Source organism: Gadus morhua, chromosome 19 (assembly GCF_902167405.1).
Source record: "Gadus morhua chromosome 19, gadMor3.0, whole genome shotgun sequence".
Taxonomy (NCBI): domain Eukaryota; kingdom Metazoa; phylum Chordata; class Actinopteri; order Gadiformes; family Gadidae; genus Gadus; species Gadus morhua.
Genome location: NC_044066.1, coordinates 15,678,790 through 15,704,250, shown reverse-complemented (window position 1 = coordinate 15,704,250; position 25,461 = coordinate 15,678,790). Strand labels below are relative to the sequence as shown.

General features: G+C 50.2%; 1 protein-coding gene across 3 annotated transcripts; it reads left to right on the top strand.

Annotated features, from left to right (window-relative positions):
• Window positions 1–337: 337 nt before the first annotated feature.
• tulp3 (TUB like protein 3) lies at window positions 338–24,684 on the top strand. 3 transcript variants are annotated; one of them, XM_030341734.1, is made up of 12 exons: window positions 338–465; window positions 8,678–8,719; window positions 10,732–10,783; window positions 17,110–17,275; window positions 18,163–18,486; window positions 20,120–20,277; window positions 20,682–20,873; window positions 21,300–21,412; window positions 21,881–21,998; window positions 22,274–22,372; window positions 23,309–23,480; window positions 23,906–24,684. In XM_030341734.1, exons 1-12 carry the CDS (start codon window positions 446–448, stop codon window positions 24,037–24,039), a joined length of 1,590 nt encoding a protein of 529 aa, XP_030197594.1. In that variant the 5' UTR covers window positions 338–445; the 3' UTR covers window positions 24,040–24,684. The 3 variants fall into 3 exon arrangements, with proteins under 3 accessions (XP_030197594.1, XP_030197595.1, XP_030197596.1); XM_030341735.1 differs by lacking the exon at window positions 338–465 and adding an exon at window positions 503–962; XM_030341736.1 differs by lacking the exons at window positions 338–465; window positions 8,678–8,719; window positions 10,732–10,783 and adding an exon at window positions 12,156–12,498.
• Window positions 24,685–25,461: the final 777 nt, after the last annotated feature.

Genomic DNA, 25,461 nt, shown 5'->3' with positions numbered 1-25,461 from the left:
ATACAAGTATCCTTAGATTTAGAAATATATTTTTTTTATTATGGTAATGTGATTAACTATTAAAAGTATTTGGGTTAGGGGTTAACCCAAAGACCACCTAAAGTCCAGTGGCTGACCATGCTTGTTTCTGATAAAAGATTAGAAGTTTTGGTATATATATGACCCTGTGAAGTTTAAAGTTACATCCCTTCTGCCAAATAGATCAATATATAATAAACAGTATCTATAACAGATATCCATCTCTGGCGAACAACGCAAGCCGCTGACCAAAACTGTCGGCCAATCACGAACACGCTTAGATATACCGACGTCCAATAGGAATGTCCCTTGTGGCTGCGTTTGGTAACTAAGGAGTTGGAAAACAGATTTTCTGAGCGCGTCCGCTAGAGAAAAGTACCAGGAGGCCGCCTGTCTGGGGGATATTCCATAGCAACCGTGGATAAACATGAGTTACTACAGCATAAGGTGAGTTTAAACCGACCCAACGCTTACATAACGTTGTCATCCCCCAGCACACCGACTGTCGGACGTGGAATACATCGAGAAAGACCCCAAAAGTTGCTCTTCCCCCCCACCCCCCAACTTTTTGAAGGCGCTGTTGCACAAAGGCACAAGCAGCTAACTTAGCTTCGGGCTAACCTAAGTGTAATAAGCTGGCTATAGCGTCGCCCGCGTCTTATAACTGAACGTACTGGTCACGAAGTAGCGGAGAAAAGCAGCGAATACGGGGACCCAGCCCCCCCACGCGCAGCCCGACACGTAATAACGAGATAACGTTCTGTGGCGCGTCGCACTCGGTCAGATGGCACGACACGTCGGTACTTCGCGCAACGTCTAATAACGTTAACGTTGTCCGATACGGTGGCGTTTGTTTGTTTGTTTGTTTTCCAACGCAAGAAGTTGTACAGATATATATTTATACTTATTGGAAAAAGCGAGAAAATGAGGTCCAACCAAAACAGGTAAAGCGTTTTTTAAGAACATGCATTTGATACACACATTGAACACGCATCGTAATTCGTAATAATTGTGCTGTTACAATTGAACGATTGTTCAAGTGATGTACATTTTGTGCTCTTTAAGATGGGACAGTAAAAGGGTAACCAGCACTCCCATCACATATGTAATTTTTTACTGGAATTGGGCTTTTAATTGCAGCTCATGACACCTCATTGTAATCATCATACACTGCATTCCACTGTGTTTGACTGGCTTGATGACTGGATGACTTGACTATAATTGTATGTACAACTGTAGGCATAGATACGGTCTGCTGTAGCCCCTGAGTTATTCGACACTGTAGCCGGATACAGCATCACGCAAGACGGTCCTGCATGTTCATGCTTGTCTCTTTTAGTGCTTTCTGGAAGCCTTCAGTCAATGTTGTGATGTGTGTTCCTCAAAACATTGCTGTATGCATGCCATACATACTTTTTGGTGTGTAAGCCAATGCATTATGCCACAAACATAATTGACATGCACACAGTTATTGGGATTCTACTTTGCACCATACTTATGGTGTGTGTGTGTGTGTGTGTGTGTGTGTGTGTGTGTGTGTGTGTGTGTGTGTGTGTGTGTGTGTGTGTGTGTGTGTGTGTGTGTGTGTGTGTGTGTGTGTGTGTGTGTCATTGTATCTGCATACATGCGATGGTGTGTGAGTGTGTGTGTGTGAGTGAGTGTTTATGTATGTGTGTGTATGTCATTTTGTGTGTGTGTGTGTGTGTGTACTGTGCATGCATGTGTCCGCGTCATAGGGGTGAGATAACCTATTTGGCGACCATCCCTGATGATCATTTTATCTTATTTTCATTGTGGTTTGCGATGCACATCCTGTTGCAACATACACTTGGAACACACGGCACGGTCAAATGATCAGATAGAATTTCCCTTCTCTCTATCTTTCAGTCAATACACCCAAGCGTGCACGTGTGGAGAAAGAGAAAGAAATAGCAGTTAGGCTTCTGGGAATTCACATGCTAGCCTTATCTGTGTAACGGCACATCACTGACGCTGGACAATTGACCTACATGTGGATCTACCCTGGTGAAGACACACAAAAGGCTCATGAACCAGCTGGCTGGGTGGTGTGCTGTGCTGCCATCACGACCTGAACTGACCCGGTTGGGCCTGGGAAGCGCCCTGCACCTCACTATCCCCCTACCCCGGTCCTGGTCCTTATGTTTCTGTTGGGTCACTCACAGGAACCCCCACAGGGTCGCTTCTCATTTACAGTTACATTTAGGGCATTTAGCAGACGCTTATATCCAAAGCGAATTACAATAAGTAATAGTTTATGTAGTAATATATTATAATTGTAATTGAAGAAAGAAAGAACAATATATCGCTGTCGGTGCAGTAAGGATGGAACTATTTCCTGTATACAATTAAGACAGCTAGGATAGGGCTTCCCAAAGCTAAGTAGTTTTTTGAAGTGCAAGGACATACAACATACAATCAGTGCGTCAGAGGGGTGTGTGCGAGAGGGGAGAGGCTATGCAAAATCTAGGTGAACTCTGAACTAGTCTTGGGGTCCTTAACTCCTGTCTGCCTGGAGAGGTGACTGGCTGTGATGAGCAGTGACCTTTATCATCCAATAACCGATGGTAATCCCTCCCATAAGATGATTGGTGGATTGGATCAGGCCTAAAAAAAAATTTTGTTTGGTTCCGGTTTCCGACCGCCCCTGTCAATTTATGTGCGACCCAAATTATTTTATGAGTTTTATAAAAAAAAAAAATAATAATAATGTTTTTTTTTTAATGTAATTACGTTTTGGTACAGCACCTCTATAATTACGTTTTGGTACAGCACCTCTTCATTCTGTACAAGGATGAGCGAATTTTCTCGTTTTTAAATGAAAACAACCTACCTATCATTCGCTGCCGATGGAAAAAATAAAATTAAAAAATAAAATAAATTCCCTACCTACCCATGACCTCAACTGACAACCAACAGGAACCAAACTTTTTTTTTTTTTTAGGCCTCAGGGAGCGGCCTGGCTCTCTACATTCAACCCCCCTCCCTCTGATTGAGAAATTGACATTTGCAAGACACAACGCTAATTATTGTCCCTGACTGATGATTATACATCTACTATTACTGTTGATGAGGGGTTGTCATGTTTATTCATGAATTGCAGTGTTGCTCTGTTAACACCGCGCGCCTGTCATATGGAAATACTAATGTGGCGTGTCACTAAAGCAGCTTTCCCCAGAATCATTGCATGGTTGTTTATGTACCGCCCACACAAGGCATGGACACCCGTTGCCATCAGGCAAAGTGAATGTTGGACTACATTTACATGAACATTTAGGGCAGTTAGAAGACGCTTTTATCCAAAGCGACTTACAATAAGTACATTTATCAGAAGAACAAGAAACAATGTATTGCTGTCGGTACTATAAGGATGTTCATAGAACCAAGTTCGCTAGGTTAACCCATTCCCCGTACACAACAAAGGTACACTTAAAAGCAGACACTCTTCCATTGATAAGCATTTTGCCACCGCGAAACATAACTACAGATCTGCAGGCAGGACGTCAGACGACGAGGCAGATCACTATGACACAGGCTGTTGCATCCAAGTCAGCGCGGAAAGAATCAAGAATCTATTATTCATAGGACCATTTCTCAGTGTTTTTTTTCTTTTAATTAAGGTTTTTTCAGTAATAACTTAATATTTAACTAATTAGTCGTGGAAAATTGCAGTTATAACTTAATATTTAACATCAGAAAAAATCACAACTTTTATCGCAACTTTCATTTCCTCTCGCACTGTAATCGCAGCAACAAAAACATTTAAAAAAACGCAACTTTCATGCAACTTTTTGGAGAAGCTCACGCAGCATCAGGCATTTTAGGCTGCAACAATCTCAAAAAAGGCCCGCAAAATACTATTTTTAAGTGCAACATTATGAAGTCCTTTAGCAGACACTTTTTTCCAAAGAGAATAAGAGTGATATTTTGAGAGGCATTTCATGTACTCAGGGGTACATCTACGTTGCACAACACAACAGGAGAAAAACAGCAGTCTCAGAAGTGGTTAGCTCCTTGTTAGCACGCAGTTATGCATAGCGAGAATCTTCGGCTGCGGTCGGAGTGTCGGAATTTCCGCACGAGGCTCGCAGACGACCTCCTCGAACGCTTGGCGATGAAACACCGTTGTAAAATATGTGGGATCCCTGCACACATAGACACACACCCCCAACATGCACACACACACACACACACACACACACACACACACACACACACACACACACACAGGTTTCCCATAGTTTCCCCTCTGAGGCCTGGTATCCCTGGGCCACAGTGTATATATAGAAGCAGCAAAGAAGCCTCTCCTTTCTCTCTAAATCACCTTGATTAAAACACGTATACAGCGGGTCTTAAAGTCTTCCTGGTCTCAGAAGAAGGGCGTGGATGTGAGGGCCTTGTTATGCATGCGGTGGGAGAAGGGTGCATTCCAAAGATCACATGTGGTTCAGCCGACCGGTGTGCTTGTGTTACAATTGCACTCATGGCCAAATGGAAAAAACACAGAACCCAAAAATTTGGTGCATGTAAGTTGCCCGTGAAGCACTGTGGGTGATTCGAGTGTAAACATCACCGATGTGGCATTTCTCAATTTTCCCTCGTACCTCTCTCATCTCCCTCACATTGCCCTTCTTCATCGATAAGTCCTTCCATTTGATTTCTTAATAATCTATACCCTACCCGATATACTGATCGGCTTTCCCACAATAACTTCCATTTGTCGTTACAGCAACTTGGGGATTCAGATATGAACCCCTCCCCCGTTCAACGTGTGTGCTTACGCCGGAGAGTATGACTGGGATGGGGGGCCATCTGAATGTATGTCACCTGAATGTATTCCCATCTTTTGTTTAGTTCCGACTAATTACTCCCACAGGTGATTGATTCCCCTGCTAACCATCAGACACGCGCACACGCACGCACGCACGCATGTACACACACACACGCACACCATCACCACCTTTCTCTTACATGTAATCTTTTGGGCATCGGCACCAGAGAGACTGAAGATGGCTCTGCTGGTCTCCTAGCAACTGGTCAATGGTCCTCTACCAGTACCATAACCACCACCTCCGTCCCTCCACAGCGACGCTAGATTTAGACGCTGCCCCCTTGACTTGAAGACTAGAATGCCCACCCCCCCCCCCCTAGATTCTGCCAGTTAATAAGAGAGGAACTTGCGGACAGCTGAGTTCCCCACAAGGAAGTGACCAAGGAACTTGTCTGAAGGGTAAAGTGTGAACGACGGCTTTTTTTTTTCAACACTTAAACTTTAATACAATTTTGGATTCAGCTCGGTCGCACCAATTTGGCCTTTTTTAGTCTCTCCTTCTGTTCCTCTCTGTCTATCTCGCTATCTATCTCTCTCTCTCTCTCTCTCTCTCTCTCTCTCTCTCTCTCTCTCTCTCTCTCTCTCTCTCTCTCTCTCTCTGTCTATCGCGCTATATTTGTAGCTCTCTTTCTCTCGTTCTCTCTCTCGCTCTGTCTAATTATCCATCTAGGCAGTGTTTCAGCCCGAGAGTCTTTCTAGCAGTGTTGCTGAAGTGTGGGTGATAGGCGGCAGATAGGTGTGCGGTAGACTGAGACTCAGTTTGGATGCAAAGGTGGCATTTAGCCTCTCTCTCTCAATTTATCTCTCTGTCTTCATCTCTCTTTATCGCTCACCGAACTGTAAACAGAAGCATGGCCGAATGAGGAGCCCATCCTGGTAGGCCCTGCTTACTACCCGGTGGGAGCATTCTCCCAAGTCATGGTAACCACCACCGCCCCCCCCCCACCCTCTCTGGGCCTGCCAAGGAAGCAGAGGGGACGGGCTCTCCCTCAGGTGAGGCCCGCTCTCTCGCACAGGTGAGCGAGAGACTACTCTCCCGCAGTGACCTGTCGAGGTTGGGAGGAGAGGGAAGCAGATGTATCTCGGTTTCTGTGTCTCCCTGTGCCGGGCTTACGTGAGGGCTCAGGACCGCTGGTGTCCGCTGTGGAGTTAAGCCCCTGAGACCTCGGAGCTTTTAAAGAGTGTGAAGCAGCTTTTTGGAGCTCAGCCTGTCAGTGGCTTCCATGATGGACAGCGCCGCCAAGAGCCCCACGGCGCCCTCTCAGCCCGTCTACAGCCGATTCTCCTACAGGTGGCTCCGTACACACGCACACACACACGCACACACCTGCGCATACACACACAAAAGCAGTGACTTCGGGAACACGTGTCACGCTTTGGTCGCCAGACCTGTCGGGGTTCGACGAGTGCTGTTTGAGAGAAGACACACGCACACGGTGCTGCTGGACTTCCTGGCCGGGCAAGGGCACAACCCACTGTCAGCGATCCCGTTTCTGCTGCCACACTCTGACTTATTCATGGTATCGGACAGTGATTGCATGCTGTAACAAGAGTTTGTACCGGCTGTGTGTGTGTGTTGCTGTGTGTGTGTAGTGTACGTAGGTTACGGTGGTGCAGTTGTGCGCTAGTGCCCTCCCCGTCTTGTGTGTGGCTGGCGGCGGCGTGGCCGTTGTAACACTGTAACCAAGGATGTGAATATTTACCCAGAGGATTTGCAGACATCCAAAGGTTTAGATAGCGGGAGCCTCAGGCGCTGCTTGGCATTTTGCTAACAGAGGAGGTGTTTGCACTGCCAATGAAACGCCTAATATCCTTGATTTACTTTGTGCGTCCCTTGCTGCCCTTCTCCCGCGGTCTGAATGTGTGTCCAGGGGTTCTCAACCCTCACCCACTTTCCTTTTTCTGTTGCCCAACCTGCTGTCCATCTCTGGGGAAATGGGCCTCGTTTCCTTATGGTACTCGTTTGTGCGTGTCTTTGCAGAAGTGAGTGACTGTGCGTGACAGTGCGTCTGTAGAAGCTGTTAAGTAGTTTTTGAGCTATTTTTTTTAAAACCCATTCTTGTCCCAAGCAGCTGAAAACACAGAACTTTGTTTGTGAAAGGCATTTTTGGCATTTTTATATTTTTTATTTAAAGTAAAAGTTTGCCAAACAATGCAATATAGTAATGGCGAGAAGCAATCATCAATACCTCGGCCCCTATCATTGGCGTGTGTCAATATCGGGTGACGTTAATATCGGTGCATCCCGTTCACGTCTGGCACAGACGCAGATAGATACACTGGTGATTACATGAATGAAGCCACAATGTCATACATTCATAGTGTCGTAGATGACCTATTAGCATTCGTTTGTCATTGCCCACCTGGTAGTGTAACTAACTTGGCCAGTCGCTAAGCTACACTCAGCTGAAAATAAACACTCTGTATTTTCACAGGTGACTGTCTTCTGGGACTCAGGGCAGCTCCCTGGCTTGTCTAATGGCCACCTGTTGAAAAAAAACCTGAATCAAAGATCAACTAATCCCTTGTTACACCCGACATCCCGTTCGCATTTCATATGCTTCCGTAGAACCCTAAACATGAGACCCAAGCGTAGATGCTTGTTTCCAGAAGGGGGGGAGCAGATAGGAGCGTCATCAAGGAGCAGATAGGGCGTCCTGCTCAGTGACGCCTGGGATGAGGAGATCACGGAGTGAACCCGACCCCCCCCCACCCATTACGCAATCCCCCCCATTGAACTGACCACAAATAAGGTTCCCTTAATCCTGCCCCTTTCTTCCTAAGTAATGGAACTGGCTCCACAGTGCTCCCTTAGATCCTGGCCTTTCCCCGGCTGGTGCCTGTCGGGATGTCAGTCGTTAAATCGCCCCGGCCGCCGCTCATTACGCTGGCCGTTCAGCAACAGGTTGTTTGTTGGCTTGGTAATCAATACCTGGTGGAGGGAGGGAGGGGTGGTCAGGGGGGGGGGGGGGGGGGGGGGGGGGGGGGGGGGGGGGGGGGGGGGGGGGGGGGGGGGGGGGGGGGACAGGCGTCTCCATGGCTACAACGCCGGCATGACAGACAACGGCGTCGCTGTCCTTCCTCTGTCATCCAAGCTCTGTGACGGCCTGATTAAACATTGATCAGTCGCAGCTGTGATGGATTAGTGTGATTAGTGTTGTGTGTGTGTGTGTGTGTGTGTGTGTGTGTGTGTGTGTGTGTGTGTCTGAGAACAGGACAGGTGGGCTGCTAGGGGTCATTCTCACATCCCCCTGAGTAGAGCACCATCTCAGGGTGATGGTACCACCACCACGGTTCGGTTCACTTTCGCTGTACAGCTACCGTTGCCTTTCCAAAATGTCATTGAAAAGGCACATCGTCGCCATCATTGTCCCCCATGTTTGGTGTCCATCACCTTGCTCCACCCACTGGTGGTGGGAGACTTCTGCTGACCAGAATGTCCTCTCCTCTCTGCAACATACGTGGGGGCGTAAACAATCGAGCACAATCGAGTCCGCAGAGTTATGAGCGCCAGGGTTAGTCATCAACAACATGCGTTGTTAGTCACTGACCCGGGCCGTGGGTTAGCTTCTGCTAGCACACATTTGAAGTGCTCTTGGGCGTTTCGCTGTGAACAGAACACACTTATAAGCGTCCTCCTCCATCTCTCTGCTGGCTCTGCTGTCAGGGTTCAGCTCACAGCGTATCCGACAACATGGCAGCTTAACTAATCCTTGCTTGGTTCCCTGCAGCAGCTCCTAACATGACTCTCTTCTCGTCCCCATGTCCTGTGATGCTGGCCGGCCTCCCTGCCTCTGTCCCTCCACCCAGGCCCTCCTCCTCCGCCAGCTTCTCCTCTAACGCCACCGCCAGGTAGGCACCACCACCACCACCAGACAGCGCACCACCCTCGGCCCACACCCTGCACATGAACCCTGCCGCCCACACGGTCGTAACAGTCACAGGGTCGCTGAGGAGGCAGTGATGCACTGGGGTTAAGGTTGTTGGAAATCTAGCTCCGTCTTGGCTGTAACGTAGAAGTACACATAGGTTAGTGTGTGGTCGTGTGTGTGTTTTTGTCTGAGGTATGACTGAGTGATGAATGAATGAATGAATGAATGAATTGTGTTTCAAATCGGGGGATCTGCTTGCAGGTTTTGTTTCTTCCGCTGACCAACACCACCCTTTCCCTTCAGCCCTACATGCACGCGCACGTACACATACCGTGTGTGCGTGCGCGTTAGAGCATCTGTCTCAGCCACCTGTTGTGCGGTGGCTGTAATGACCTCCCAGAGGAGCCGTCTAATACTGCCACTAATAACCAGAAACTTCCTCCACCCCCTTAACACCCAGGCCTCACCCCCTCCACCACCTCCTCCACCACCACCACCACCACCACCTCCTCCACCACCACCACCACCACCACCACAACAACCACCACCACAACCCACAGCTAATACTCTGTGGCCAATATCCTGAGCTGTCCTCGTACACCGCAGTGTAGCACAGTGTAGCCTAGCAGCATAGCTTACTAGCTTGGCCTAGCTTAGCGTAGCACATGGGTTATTTTCTGGCGCGCCCACCGGTCACTGTGGCTGGTGAATGCGGGTTTGTCGTCCCTGGTCCAACTCAAGAGAAGGATGCAGGCGCTACTACCGTAGGCCATGGGTTCTAGTCTGACGCGGTTACCAGAGGTTATGTGGTACAAGCATCAAAGAGACAAGCACAAAAGTGCAAATGACAAACGCACTTCTCCCCGCGGCAACCACCACTCTGTATGAGTGGACCAGGTGAGGATGGATTGGAAGGAAGCAAAGTCGATCAAGTGTGTGTGTGTGTGTGTGTGTGTGTGTGTGTGTGTGTGTGTGTGTGTGTGTGTGTGTGTGTGTGTGTGTGTGTGTGTGTGTGTGTGTGTGTGTAAAAAGACATACAGTGGTGGCTCTTTCACAGCACATCAATAGCCTCCCCCTCCCTCTGCGGTTGCTTAGCAACGTGGAGAAACAGGAGCACCTTCACACAGTCCCCTGGACGGAGCCAACAGCGCTCGATGGAAACGAGCGATCTCAGCCCTCCTCTGACTCTCCCTCCCTCTCCTCCTTCTCGTCCTCCTCCAACTCTCTCCATCTCCCCATTCTTCCTCTTCCCTCCTTCTCTTCCTCCTCCAACTCTCTCCATCCATCCATTCTCCCTCTCCTCTCCTTCTCTTCCTCCTCCAACTCTCTCCATCCATCCATTCTCCCTCTCTCCTCTGACTCTTCCTCCCTCCTCTCCCTCGCTCGCTTCTCCTCCCCCTCTCCTCACCTCTATGTATCTCGTAAGCCCTCTCTCTCTCCTCCTCCCCCTCTCTCCCCCTCATATGCTCCCTCGCCCTTACTTCCTGTCTTTCTCCGTCTCTCTCTTCTTTCTGAGTCACCCATGGCACACACCAGTAGGGGTTCATGAACACAGAGTCACTCCTCTCCCTCCTCCCTCCTCAGCCTACTTCTTTGTCCTGCTCCGGAAAGTTCCAACGTGCACCAATGAGTGACAGCTGAGGCAACCGGATTATTCACAGGTCACAGGAAAGCGGGTTTGACATTGACGGTTTTATCGAAACCCCGAAGAACGGAGCATGAAAGCGTGACTAATCCCTGCTCACGTCCGATCTTCATCTATGTTGGAACACACCTCTATGCGGTTACAAGGGGGACTTACGGTTACGAGGGGGACTTAGTTGTCCCTGCGGGCGTCTCACTAAGGACACCTAGTGGTGTGATGGGGGAATTACACCCATCACACAATATGATGACGCTAGATCAAATGTGTGATGGTGGGGTGGGGGAATCACACAATGTCATGAATCTAGATCAAATGTTTCTGTTTGTTTGTTTTCTCCGTCTCTACAGTTGCCTTGACGATGACACCACCAGTCTCAGGCAGCAGAAGTTGGAGAAACAGGTAGGAGCTCAGTTTGGAGATAGTAGGATATTCCTTGTGTTGACTATTTTCGTATCTTTTTTCATCCAATGTGGCTAACATTTATGTCAGACATGGACTTCAACCGAATTTTACCTCTCGATGCACTCACGGATGACTATAGGAAGGCTGGTAGAAAGTCTATATTAAAATCCAGAATCTAGCCTTGTAATGCTCTTTGGCACCGATTTGTCCACGGACGGATACTACGGTAGCAAGTGACGCACAGCACACGGCCACGCGATAGAAAGACCCACCAGACCCGTGTCTCTCCAGCTCTGGTTCTGTTTCTGGAGCTTGTGTGGGGGCACTTGATTAGTATGTTATGGGTCGCTGGAGACAGATCACTGACTCATGAGCTAATGAGCACCGAAAGACGAGCGAGGCTAGTCTAATGATTAGACAAGCGCACGGTATCGTTGCTACAAACAGGGTCGTACATGAGCGCGCAGCAGACATGTAGCTAAGGAGCGCAGTACTTCTGAGGATGCCCCCTGCTGTTCATTACATGCTTCTTTGGAAGGGCCCCCGTTGGCCCATCTAGAGGTGAGACGAACAGGAGGTCACCTCATTACCGTCTTCCCGGCATGTGGGAGGGGCCACCATTTACGACGTCACTTTGCCCTTCTACGGCCTCATTGATATTTTCTTCGGACCGACTGAAATAATTAGGAAAAAGACCAGCAGGATAAATGCCGGCACAACAAGTGAGACCGGGAGGTGAGGAAGGATGTGTACTGATTGTCACGCGACTCCCCCCCACAGTGAACGAGAGAGGCTCTGCTAGGTACATGACACGGCTTCAAAGGGAGGATTTGGTTTGTGATGTCGGCGCAGGCTGAAGTGTAGCCCCACTGTGGGAAGATGCAGATGTGAGATTGAGATAAATAAGAGCTGCAACAACTGGTGGTTTCACACACGGTTTCTTAGTCTCTCCGTTACTCACACTATGAGTGTGTGTGTATGCATATTACGCACACACACACACACACAAACACACATACACACACACACATACACACACACATCCATCATGTGTGTCACACACGCGTGTCAGGGATTAGCTCAGACTTAGGCCCTGTCAGTAATCAGAAATAGAAAAGCTATGAATAATTGAAATAATTATAAAACATCCTTTGGATGTCAAAGGGAGACTTGACATGGTCTTTAAACCTGACGTAGCCGCCTGCAAGGGTTTAGAACAAGATGCATGAGAGGACTATATCAGAAATTATTCTTGCTGCTAGGGCTCTCTCTCTCTCTCTCTCTCTCCCCCCCCCCCCCCCCCCCCCCCCCCCCTAATGACCACTGATTCCGTTTGCAAAGGACCCACTGCATGCAAGCCCCAGCGTGCGCACACACATCCACACACACACAGCGTCTGGAGAGAGAGAGAGAGAGAGGGAGAAGGGCGCGCTCTCTTGCTCGTGCGTTCGTGGAACTAAACCGATAACTAAAGTCTCCTCTTCTTCCTATGAGTCACTTTTTTTTTTTGGAGCTTCATTCATCCGACCCCAAAGTGTGTGTGTTTCTGTGAGAGAGAGTTCACGTGCATGTGAGAGCGGGGGTCTCCGCCAGGGTTACGGTGCCGACTCGAAGCTCGTCTGGACGCAGACCTCGCCGCTCCTCGCCATCCGTAACTTTGTTCCCCCTCATTTCCTGTTTACCGCCGGGATCTCCTCACCTCGATGGAAAGGGTTGGTAGTGCTGCCGCGCTCCGCCGCTCGCTTCTTGTTTGTGCCCCCTTTCTTTATGAATGGATGGATGGATGAATGGATGGATGGCGCGCTCTCACGCCTCATCGGTTCTATTTCCAGCGGTGAGCCGGGTTTCTTTGAATGCTGCTGAATTGTTTCCAGTAGCGTGCACACAGCGGTGGATGTGGGTCTGTCCTGAGTCTCATTCCGCCTGTCTGTCCGTCTGTATCATCCGTGTGTCTGTCTGTGTCATCTGTCTGTGTCATCCGTCTGTCCCTCTGTATCATCTTTCTGTCCGTCTGTATCCTCTCTCCGTCTTGTCTGTCCGGCTGTGTCCTCCGTCTGCCTGGTCATCTGTCTGTCTGTCTGTCACCCAACTGTCTGTCTGTCTGTCTCGTCTGTCTGATCATCTGTCTGTCTGTCTGTTTATCTCATCCGTCTGTCTGATCATCTGTCTGTTTGTCTGTGTCATCCGTGTGTCCTGTCTGTCTCTCTGTCTGATCATCCATCTGTCTGTCTGTCTGTCTGCCACCTGTTGTCTTGTTTGGCACAGGAGAGGCTGAAGTGTGCCTGAACCCACTTTACGTCAGTCCCACAGGACAAGCGACTTGTCCTGTCCTGTCCTGTCCTGTCCTGTCCTGTCCTGCGGTCGTCCGGGCGGTTTACAGTCCCCCCCCCACCTCTCCTCTCATCCTCTGGGGCGGCTCGCTGCTCTCACCTCATCGCAGGCTCTCTCTGCCTTCCTTTGTGCCACCCCACAGGTTTTGAATGCGTGTTCCTTTAAGTGAGCGTCGCTTTTTCTTGGGAATATGTTCTTAGTGGCAGGAAGGAGAGGGAGAGCCCACCGACTCCCTCCCCGCCTGGAAGTGCCACATCCCTGGTGCTTACACAAATAAAGCCAGGGTGTGACAATGGGACCGCTTCCTAAAATAGAGCCTTTGGGTACGCAATCAGGGCGTAGAGACACAACATACTGGGGTGGTCTCGCTGCCGGACCCCCTGCTTCTAAACAGTGCAATTCTATTCTGTTATTGATGTTTGTATTTCACATTATAAACAGTATGGCAGTAAAACATAAATACTTTTGAATGGTATGTTTATACAAAGCATGTTACAATAGTCTCAATCAAAACACCCTCAACAAACTCGTGCCTCCGTGGCATTGTCCAACTAGTTAACAAGCAAGACCTCATTCCAAACGGCACCATGATATGATTCATATTGAACAGTTTGGTGTTTGAGATCATACAGAATATTCATAAACTCACTTTTGGCTATGTCGAGTTTGCCAACCTTCAGCACAATGACGTCAGTTTCTTAATCCACTTGTTACCCAACACTTTATCACATGCAGGTATAAAACCAATAAATGTAGTCTTTTTGACTCCTCCTGAAGCATTTCTTTGACACATCTGTGTTGACTATCGTTTTTCAGAAGCTCAGTTGGTGTGAAATCATCCCTGTTGTTGAGAAACGTGACTGTTTATTGCATTTTGTGGCGATGGGGAAAAGAAAATGGTTGTGATTAGGGCTGCACGATATATCGTTTTCGCAATACCATGTATTGCTATTCGTATCGCGTATTCTTTCTTTTAAAATACTTTGTTCGAAACATAATTACCTCAGATTGAAGGGATCTTGGATGCACAGTTTGTTGCTAGGGAGTGACCTGCAGGCTCTGCATGGGCAGCGAACCTCCAATCACTGATCATGTCGAACAGTCTATGATCAGACGACCAAAGCAGTCGTAGACAGCCCCCGCTAGTAGTAGAACAAAGCTTCACATAGAGCCAGCAAAAATAATTAATGCAATTAATTCCAAAGAGAAGAAAAAACTTCAGTTGTATAGAATTATTTGGGTTAGAGAAAAGACGACGTTGACTCAAAACAGGTACTCTGTCTAGAGTGCCTTGCAATTGTTCCCACAACAATGGGCAACACAACTTATTAATTTTCCCATTTAATTTTACACCATTCATTTCTGTATAACAAGTTTATAATGCAAAAGAATCACCCCAATCATTATGCAACGATCAAAATAAATCAGATTTTTCTTTTAAATAATTTCTTCGTCATCGCAATACGTATCGCAGAAGGACAAAATTCGCAACGATTTTGTTTTCCAATATCCTGCATCCCTAGTTGTGTGTACAAACACACAGGTGTATGTGTGTGTGTGTGTGTGTGTGTGTGTGTGCGTGTGTGAGCCCAATGACCGTGAGGAGTTCTGAAACTGACATGAGTCGGCTTGGCCAGGCCATCTTTGTTCTGTGACCATCCAGCATGACAACGAATGCACTTACGCAATCCGGGGAGGGGGGGGGGGGGGGGGCTGCTTCGGTCAAAGAGACAGACCAATCAGAGGATACTTTGGGCCGGAGAGAAAGACACCAGGGGGGTCTTAATCAAAGGCTGCTTACCTCAGACCAGAAGTACCCCCTGTTGCTTGAAATGGCGCCAATTTCCCCGCTTCTCATTCACCATAACAACAGCTGTGGGCAGCGGCGAGCGCCGGTGTGTGATGGACACAAAACGCCGGCACGGCAAAATGGCAGAAAAAGACCCACGGCAGGGACACTCTCTTCTCTGACGTCATCAGAGAAGGGTGTTGTTTCCGTGGAAACACCCCCCCCCCCCCCCCCCCCCAAGCACCTCATGCGAACATAAACGGATTAAGATCGTGTTGTGTAGCCCGCCTAGGTCTCTCTACCTCACTCTCACTCTCTCTCCGGAGGGGGGGTGGGGTGAAGATGGGGGCCGGGAGCGGGGTCTCAACGAGGTCGACCTTTGTCGTCGTCAGACGCTGATTGCTGAGAGGTTTATGTTGCTGTTTTTCCTCTCTGTGCCGTTTACTGGGGGTCGGAGATAGGTGCGTTCATTAATGGTGCGTTCATGGTACGAGCATAAAGGAGCGTGCGCGCACACACACACACACACACACGCACACAACCACACACATACACGCGCACACGCACACACACACACACACACACACACACACACACGCACACACACACACACACACACACACACACACACACACGCACACACACACACACACACACACACACACACACACACGCACACACAGGATAGGAAATTGATTGACTTGACTTGATTGATTAAACGACCGTACCAGCAGTATTGCAGAGAGGGTAGGTGTAATGCGGATATCGGGGTTTGAATGCAGAACCCTTTTGGGATTCAAATACCCTGATATCCACCACGATTGGGCTGGGCGATATGACCAAAATATCATATCCCGATATAGGTCATTCATATCCAGATAACGATACATATCACGATATAGCACATTTTCTGTAAATTCAATGAATAAATACCGTATTTTCCGCACTATACGGCGCACCGGAGTATAAACCGCAGCAGCTAAATTGAATGATGTGTACATAAGCTGCACTGGACTATAAACCACAGGTGTTTTAATGTTTAATTACCATTAGGGCTGGCCCAAATGCCATTTTTCAGGCTTCGAATAATCGTTGGTTTTCCGAGCGATTATTCGAATACTCGTTCCAGAAGGAAACACCATCAAAAACAACATTAATAATACCTATACTCCCTGGAACCGATTTTGACAGTATCTGCATATTTTGTTGAAGATTTAATAGCTTTTGAAGGTTAATTAGTAGGCCTAAGTAGGTTGAAGTTCCTTAGTTTTTCCCTGTGAAAGCGAACAGCTGTCCTCTGCCGCATCATTATATAAGCCGCAGAATCGAAAAATAAGAAATAAAAGAAAATTGCGAAATTTACGGTAGTTTATTTAAGTGACCACATGGAAAGGCCTATTTCGTAGCCCCTCTTTTAGGTACGAGCTCACTTTGTCTTGGCTGGTCGTGAGAGTCCTTCTCCGATTCAGAATTGTCACTTTCACTCTCCTCCATGTTTGTTTGCGTTGCGTTCATGTTTCGTGTGGAAGAATGTAAAGCGTCGTCCAAATGACGTAAAATATTACCGTAAAGAGTGTGATTTGCGACAAGACGATATAAACGATAGAGGATAATATGAAACGATAGACATTTTTATATCATCACACGACATATATCGTCATATCGCCCAGCCCTACACCACGACTATCCTGCCCCCCTGATAGGTCGGATAACTGCCTTTGCTTCTATTCTTGTCGTCAACAAAATGCTGACGATACAGTAGTTGCAGTTGTCACTGCATGTCAATCAAGACCTCGGACTGACAGGCAGGCGTTCCTTGACTCGGTTAAGCAGCGCCGTGGCCCGTCCGCTCATGTTAGCTCCCTCTAGCTCCCGTTAGCTCCCGCTGACTCCCGCTACCTCCCGCTACCTCCCGTTAACCTGAACCCTCCCTTAACCCTGCGCCCTCCCTCCCTCCCACCAGAGGGCGCTGCTGGAGCTATCTGGAGTTAGCGGGAGCTAGCTCCCGCTAACTCCAGCTAGCTCCCGCTACCTCCCGTGAACCTGAACCCTCCCTTAACCCTGGCCCTCCCTCCCACCAGAGGGCGCTGCTGGAGCTAGCGGGAGCTAGCTCCAGCAGCGCCCTCTAACTCCAGCTAGCTCCCGCTGACTCCAGTTAACCTGAACCCTCCCGTAACCCTGCGCCGTCCCTCCCGCCCACCAGAGGGCGCTGCTGGAGCAGAAGCAGCGGAGGAAGCGGCAGGAGCCCCTGATGGTGCAGCCCAACCAGGAGGCCCAGCCGCGGCGCTCCAGCCGGCCGCGGCGTGGGGAGGAGCAGGCCCCGCTGGTGGACCCCCGCCTGGCCGTCACCGCCGACGCCATCCTGGAAGGTGAGGCTGGGGAGCGGTCCGCTCGGTGCTCTGTTTTCGACCGAGTGGACCACCTTCACCGGCACAAACCACATTTTTGGGCGAGAAATAAAATAATAAAAACATAGATAGTTGTGTGTGCGTTCTGTTTGGCAGTGTTACCATGAACATGGAAAGTGGTGCATTTACCCTCAATTTAGTGAGAAACGTGGGCCTGTGCTTCCTGCCACTGTTGGCTGATTCCTCCCCACAAAGGAAGCACAAGGCCAGGGGGGTGAGAGCATGTAGAGGGGCACCCCATTACAATATATTTCTCCTGAGACTGACGACACTTTGGTGTTTCTGGATGCGTTTTCTTTTTCACAGACTCTCCTTTCTCCTTGTTGTCAGATGTACATTTTCAACCACTTGTCCATTTTCTTGACTATCTATTGTCGAGCTTTCAGAATTGAAACTTGCTCAGGGTGAAAAAAATAGTTATTTTTTACAATTATTATCATTATACATGAGTCTGTATCTGGTAGAGTTGTTTGGAATCTGAGCCGGCGATTCAGGTTCCACATACAGTCCACCACTTAATACCCACGATGCACTGCAAAGCGAGGGTCGCAGCTGATCAGAGGGTCTTGAACAGGGAGACGTCTTTGCACGTTTTGAGACGGTTAGTGTGGCTGATAGACACACCGATCGATTTCTGGTGCCTTACCAGAAGTGTACTGCGTAGTGTTCGCTATCTGGGTATATTAGGACACGAGGGAACAGTGAGCCACCTCAAACAGAGCCAGAACGAATCCCAGCCCAAAACCACTTCTGCAGCGGTCAGGAAAGAGGCGAACGACCCCTCATGGTGTCACCAGTATAGCCAGTATCAATAACGCCCCCCCCCCCCCCCCTCTCCGACGCTCAAGGCATCGACGGACCCGCCGCCTTCCTGGGCCCCGAGACCCCTGACCTGGGCTCCAAGATCCAGGTGCTGTCAGTGGGCCCTGCGCGGACCACCACCCGGTCCCCGCCGCCCGCGTCCCGGCAGCAGCAGCAGCACCACCCGCACCATACCCGCTACCCCCCCGCCGCCGCCGCCCCCCCCACCACCGCCTCCACCGCCGCCTCCTCCGCATCCTCCACCCCCGGACAGTCGCGGCCCCCGCCAGGGGAGGGGCCTGAGAGGGACGGGGACACGGTGTCGCTGCTGGAGCCCAAGACGGACCTCCATGAGCTGCTGCAGAGGAGAGGTGAGGGCCCGTACCCCCTGGGGCTTAGCGATCAGGCTTCTGCTCGGGCCTCGAGCCTCCCTCTGAAACAAGGGTCACTGTTGACGTGTTCCAGGGCTGGATCTCTAGATTTCACAATTGTACTTTTGTTTGTGTTATTTATTCATGAATACTTTTTACTTATACTACTAGCGTCTTCATCTGCACACACACACACACACACACACGCACACGCACACACGCACACACACACACACACACACACACACACACACACACACACACACACGCACCTGAGTTTCATCTCAGCCCAGCGTGAAAGGCAGAGTCCCTTCACTCCCTTTTACACTGACAATGTAGACACACACACGCACGCAACGATACACACAATCCTGAAGAGTCCGCCCCCGCCCCTCTGTGTGTCGTTGCCGTTGGCCCCGGCAACCGTGTGTCCCACTCTGGGCAGGCTTGACGACCAACCCCCCCCTGGAGGTGTCACACGTCACATGACCCCGGAGAAGAGGGAGTAGCTTGGAGGGGGGGGGGGGGGGGGGGGGGGGGACTTCAAAACATCAGAGATTAACTCCAGGTCCAAGGAGGATCCATACAAACGCCTTTTCGATTGACGAGTGATTCTATAAACAAGGACCATATCATTTGTATGCAACAGTTCAGCTAAATGGCTCCACGGCCGTACGAGCGCGAGAGGGGACGGAGCCTCTCTCTCCCTCTACCCATCGCGGACGTCTCTCAGCCTCAGAGCATCAGCAGATCCGCGCCCAGTCCACCCTCACGCACGCCAATCGCTTTTTGCCTTACGCCGTCGCCCCCGGCAACGGAAGAGGAGACGAGCGGCGGGCCGCAGTGGCCCGGTGTCACTCGTCCTTCCGTCGCCCCGGCGACCGCCTCTGTTAATAATGCAGGGCTGTCCCCGTTGGCCGCGCGCCCGCCCGTCGCCGGGGTTACGGCAGGTATTTTTGGGTACGGAGGAACCGGGGCGTTGGCCGTGTTTAACGGCCACGTCATCAATTACAAAGCCGGGCTATTTATAGACCAGGGGGACAGGTGGATCATACCTCCTTTGTAATAAGATTCTTAATAAGGGGGGCTGGGGGGGGGTCTGGGGGAGGAGAGGAGAGGAGAGGTCAGTGGTATGGCTCAGGGGCTCTGTACCTTTACGAGAGGCTAACATAGGCTAACATATCCCCATTTTATCTCACATTGGGCTCCTGCGGGGCTACTTTAGCTCCCGTGTTTGTAGTGTGGCTCTTCCTCTCCAGGGTGGAACGCCTCTGAACAGCCTGGTTATGGATCCACGATTGATCGATACTGATCAGGGATGATTCACGATAGGTGTACCACGAGTGGCGCCCGCACAGTCCAGCGTCCATTTTGTCTGGACCTCGTCAGTTGTGCTCTCGAAGAGAGACTAAGGCCCCGTCAACACGAGCGAAAACAATCTTTTCCTCTCCGTTTTCCTTTGATGCGTTTCAGGAATTTCTCAGTTAAAGCAGACTCAGAGAAACGCTGTAGTACATATTCAAGGCCACTGAGTGGCGCTGGTTCTCCGCTGTATACAAACTACAGCCGCGGAGGAGAACGCAGTTGTTAAACCTTGTAGATTGAGCAGAACCTTGACCCCCCCCACCCCCAGGCCTGTCGGGCAGCATGAAGTACGACGAGGAGCCCAGCGACGAAGACGAGGACAACAACGTGGAGCCGGAGGCCGAGCGCACGCGCTCCCTGACCCCCAACGCCGACGCCACCGCCTCCACCCGGCCCGCCTCCGCCTCCAGCGCCAAGTCCAGCTCCGTATGTACCGAGCAGCGGCTCGCCATTCGGTTATAATAAGCGGATTCTTTAAAAATATTTTTGATTGAAAATTATAAGCGTATTATTTTTAAATACATTTGATTTAAAATAATAAGCTTATAATTTATTTATCTATATTTTATTAATAATAAGCGTATTCTTTTGAATACTTTTTATGGAAGAAAATAAGCGTATTATTTAAAAATACATTTGATTTAAAATAATGAGCGTATACTTTTTTACACTTTTATAAGCGTATTATTCCACTAAATTCTATCATTCTAAATAATAATCTTGTATCAAGAGAATCAAAAGCCATGGATCCACGACGAGGCGTCCAAGTGGCCCGGTTATGTCGGTCAGCGGTTCTCACCCCGTGTCCGTGTCTCCTGTCCCCCACCTAGGAGCCTCTGTCGTCGGGCTCGCCCACGGCCGACGGCCCCCCCCTGGAGGTGGACGACCTGGAGGAGTTTGTGGTGCGGCCGGCGCCGCGCGGCGTCATCGTCAAGTGCCGCATCACGCGGGACAAGAAGGGCATGGACCGAGGCCTCTACCCCACCTACTTCATGCACCTGGAGAGGGAGGACGGGCGACGGGTGAGAGAGAGGGAGAGGGGGAGGGAGGGGGGGGGGAGGGAGGGAGAGAGAGAGAGAGAGGGAGGGAGGGAGGACGGGCGACGGGTGAGAGGGAGAGAGGGGGGGGGGGGGGGGGGGGGGGAGAGAAGGGCATGGACCGAGGCCTCTACTTCATGCACCTGGAGAGGGAGGACGGGCGACGGGTGAGAGACAGAGAGAGGGGGGAGAGAGGGGGAGGAGGGGGGATGGGGGGAGGGAGGGCGAGACAGATAGAGGGGGAGGGAGAGAGGCAGCGGGGGAGAGACAGAGAGAGAGAGAGAGAGAGGGAGGGGGAGGGAGGGGTTGAGAGGGCGGAGGACAGAGGGAGGGGGAGAGAGCGAGGGAGGGGGAAAGACAGAGAGAGAGAGAAGATGAGTGCTGACCCAGCGCTGATGTTTCTGCCCTCAGGTGTTTCTGTTGGCGGGCAGGAAGAGGAAGAAGAGCAAGACGTCCAACTACCTGATCTCCGTAGACGCCACCGACCTGTCGCGAGAGGGGGAGAGCTTCATGGGGAAACTACGGTAACGAGGCCCCCACCCTCCTCCACCCACCTCCACCCTTCCCCTAACTGTGGGTTCACACCAAAAGCGGTGTGAATCGAATCACAGTTAGTCCCAAGGGATGTCCCAGGTCAACCCCTAACCCTGAACCCAAAGGGCGGACGCTTTGAGAGGGACCACAGAAACGGGGTTCCTCTTTCCAAGGTAGTCAGGGCCAAATGGGTATCCAAGGTAGTGCGAAACAAAAGGACAAAATGAAGGTCAGGTAACTTTTAGGCCCCATCCAGACGGAAAGATTTTATCCTGAAGACGCATACGTCTTGTGCGTTTGGGCCGACCGTCCATACGGATCCGGCCCAATGAGACCCCCCCTTTAATGCCAAAGCTAGCGATCTCCCCCCCCCTCCCCCAACCCCAGTCACTAGAATGACCCGTTGTGCTGCTGAACGGTGGCTCTGACCACGGTGTCCTTTCCCCCCCGGGCCTCAGGTCCAACATGATGGGCACCAAGTTCACCGTGTACGACAGCGGCACCAACCCGGGCAAGGCCCCCGGGGCCCTACTGGAGGAGAGCAACACGCGGCAGGAGCTGGCCGCCGTCTGCTACGTGAGTGGGCCTCCCTTCAATCCAACTTCATCAGAGCGCACCGCAGGGCGCTGGGGCAACGCAGACCCAGCGTCGCTCCATTAGTCAGACCGCTCCACCCAAAAGATTTGCTTTTAGATTTTGTTTAAAATTTAAATCTTGGTTCCTCTCCTCAACTGAGGTGCTGATGAGAGTGCTTCGTGTGTGTGTGTGTGTGTGTGTGTGTGTGTGTGTGTGTGTGTGTGTGTGTGTGTGTGTGTGTGTGTGTGTGTGTGTGTGTGTGTCCCGCCCTGCAGGAGACCAACGTCCTGGGCTTCAAGGGTCCGAGGAAGATGACGGTGATCATCCCCGGCATGAACATGAACTTCGAGCGCGTGCCCGTGCGCCCAAGCAGCGTAAGGATTGGGGTCACTTGGTGCAGGGAAGGACTGTGGGGGTCCGTGGGTTTGGGTGTTTGTTGGACTGTGTGTTGACCCTGTGTTTGAACGTGTGTGTTTGAGTGTTTGTGGACCGTGGGTTTGAGTGTGTGTTTGACCGTGTGTGTTTGAGTGTTTGTGGACCGTGGGTTTGAGTGTGTGTTTGATCGTGTGTGTGTGTGTGTGACAGTGTGTCTGTCCGTGTGTTGGCCCGTGTGTGTTTGAGTGTGTGTGTGACAGTGTGTGTTTGAGTGTGTGTGTGACCGTCTGTTTGAGTGTGTGTTGGACCGTGTGTTTGAGTGTGTGTTAGACTTTGTGTTGGACCGTGTGTTTGACCGTGTGTGTGTGACAGTGTGTCTGTCCGTGTGTTGGCCCGTGTGTGTTTGAGAGTGTGTGTGACAGTGTGTGTTTGGACCATGTGTTGGACCGTTTGTTTGAGTGTGTGTTTGACCGTGTGTGCTTAAGTGTGTGTTTGACCGTGTGTGTTTGAACAAGTGTTGGACCGTGTGTTTGACCGTGTGTGTTTGAGTGTGTGTCTGTCCGTGTGTTGGACCGTGTGTGTTTGAGAGTATGTGTGACAGTGTGTGTTTGGACCATGTGTTGGACCGTTTGTTTGAGTGTGTGTTTGACCGTGTGTGCTTGAGTGTGTGTTTGACCGTGTGTGTTTGAACAAGTGTTGGACCGTGTGTTTGACCGTGTGTGTTTGAGTGTGTGTCTGTCCGTGTGTTGGACCGTGTGTGTGGACTCTCATCAAACAGGCATACGTGTCAAAGGATCACATCGCTATGTTCCAATTCCAAAGCAGTACTTTTTACTTAGCGTTGACGTGATAAACGGGTCGTGGTTCGTATGATTTCCAGAACAGTCATTTTCCGCTCAGCGTGAACTTGATAAAGAGCGCTGGGGTCCCTACAGGAACAGGAGAGCCTGCTGAGCAAGTGGCAGAACCGATGTCTGGAGAACCTGATCGAGCTGCACAACAAGGCGCCCGTCTGGAACGACGACACGCAGTCCTACGTGCTCAACTTCCACGGCCGCGTCACCCAGGCCTCCGTCAAGAACTTCCAGATCGTCCACGACAACGACCGTGAGACTCCACTTCCTGCCCACACCTGCTGGCCATACTTACAAACGAACATACATATATACGTGTCTGTGTGTGTGTGTGTGTTCTCTATGCTTTCATAGCAAAGAAAATAACCATTATACCAAAATCTTGATATATAATATAAAGTAAAACTGCAGACAGAAATATATTTGTTGTAAACGTACATATTATCTGAAACACACACACAAACACACACACACACACACACACATACACACAGGCGTGGAAAGAGCCGTTTCCTCTGAAAAAGTGTGTTAAGATAGCACCCCTTACAACACAAGCTAGCCTCCACGGTAATGGTGATACTCTATGGTCACGTATTTTGTGAAGTTCCTCCCCACTGTGTTTCTGCCGTGTGTATAAACACGCCGTGTCTCTCTGTCTCCCCCCGGTGGCCGCTGCAGCCGACTACATCGTGATGCAGTTTGGCCGTGTGGCGGAGGACATCTTCACGCTGGACTTCAACTACCCCATGTGTGCCCTGCAGGCCTTCGCCATCGGCCTGTCGAGCTTCGACAGCAAGCTGGCCTGCGAGTGACCACCACAACCACCACCACAGCCCCCAGTGCCCGCTTTAGATTAAACACCGTCTAACAGTCTAACGCAGGAACGCTTGTTTCATAACGTGTGTGTGTGGGTGTGTGTAAGACATTAGGGGTGTTTCAGATCGTCTGCATTTGCGCGCAATGCATGCACGAGACTTGAGAACATCCGCCGGAACTAGTCAGAAACACATCAAGTTCCCACCACGTCAAGTCGGACACAGGTGCACTTCTCGTAGTTTGAACAAGCATAGTTTGGGAGAGGGCACGCCTCATTCAAAGGAGATATTTAATTTCTCACGTGGGAAATTCCACGTGGTGATTCCAACAAACCAGGGCAACGTTTTGATATGTTGAGGGGAATGTCTTATGTCCACATTTATTTGAGACCATATGCACAGAAATGCAGACGGACGGAGCTCCCGCGAGTGTTTAAAATCATGTGACATTTCGCATAGGGAAGTTATCGCCAGCATTTCTGACGTTTTGATCCCAGAATGCATTATGTTATGCGAGGCAACGCAACGCATGCTTGATCTGAAACTCGCCTAATGAGAGTCTGAGCGTGTGTGTGCTAGTGTTGGCTCGTTTGTTTGCGAACCGGTTCGAATGAACAAGTCTTTAGGACGACCGAACCGAACCGGTTCGTCTCTCGGTCGTCTCGTTCACCATTCGATTCACCGGAAGCTCGACTGAACGAACGAACGAGCCTCCGGTTGCACTAACTCCACTGAGTCTGACTGACTCAGCTGAGAACCATGCAATGGCTTGCATTCCATGATGCGATTCACCGTTACCGGAAACTAGGCTGAATCGCGAACGACTCCTCCACGTTCAGTCGAGTTTCCGGTGAATCGATTCACCGGAAACTCGACTGAACTGGGAGGAGTCGTTCACGAATCGTATGTTCGTTCAGCCTGGTTTTCAGTAGCGGTAAATCGCATCATGGAATGGACCCCATTGCATGGTTCTCAGCTGAGTCAGTCAGACTCAGTGGAGTTAGTGCTACCGGAAACTCGACTGAACAAACGAACGATTCGTGAACGACTCCTCGTGGCGAACTGAATCACGCGAACTGGGTCACGGAAACTAATCATTAAATCCACCACTAGTGTGTTCGTGTGTGTGCGAGGCCACTGGCTCGTCAGCAGCTCACTGCGCGTCCAAGGACCCCCCGTGCGGTGGGGGTCCGTGCAGTCCCTCGCAGACACTGACCGGTGACGAAATGTACGTGACGGGCACGTTAAGAGTATGAATCCGACTTCACTCCACATTATGAGGTTTAAAAAAAAGTATATAGGCTTATATATATATATATATATATATATATATATATATATATATATATACACAGGTGCTGGTCAAATTATTAGAATATCATGAAAAAGTTGATTTATTTCAGTAATTATATTCAGAAC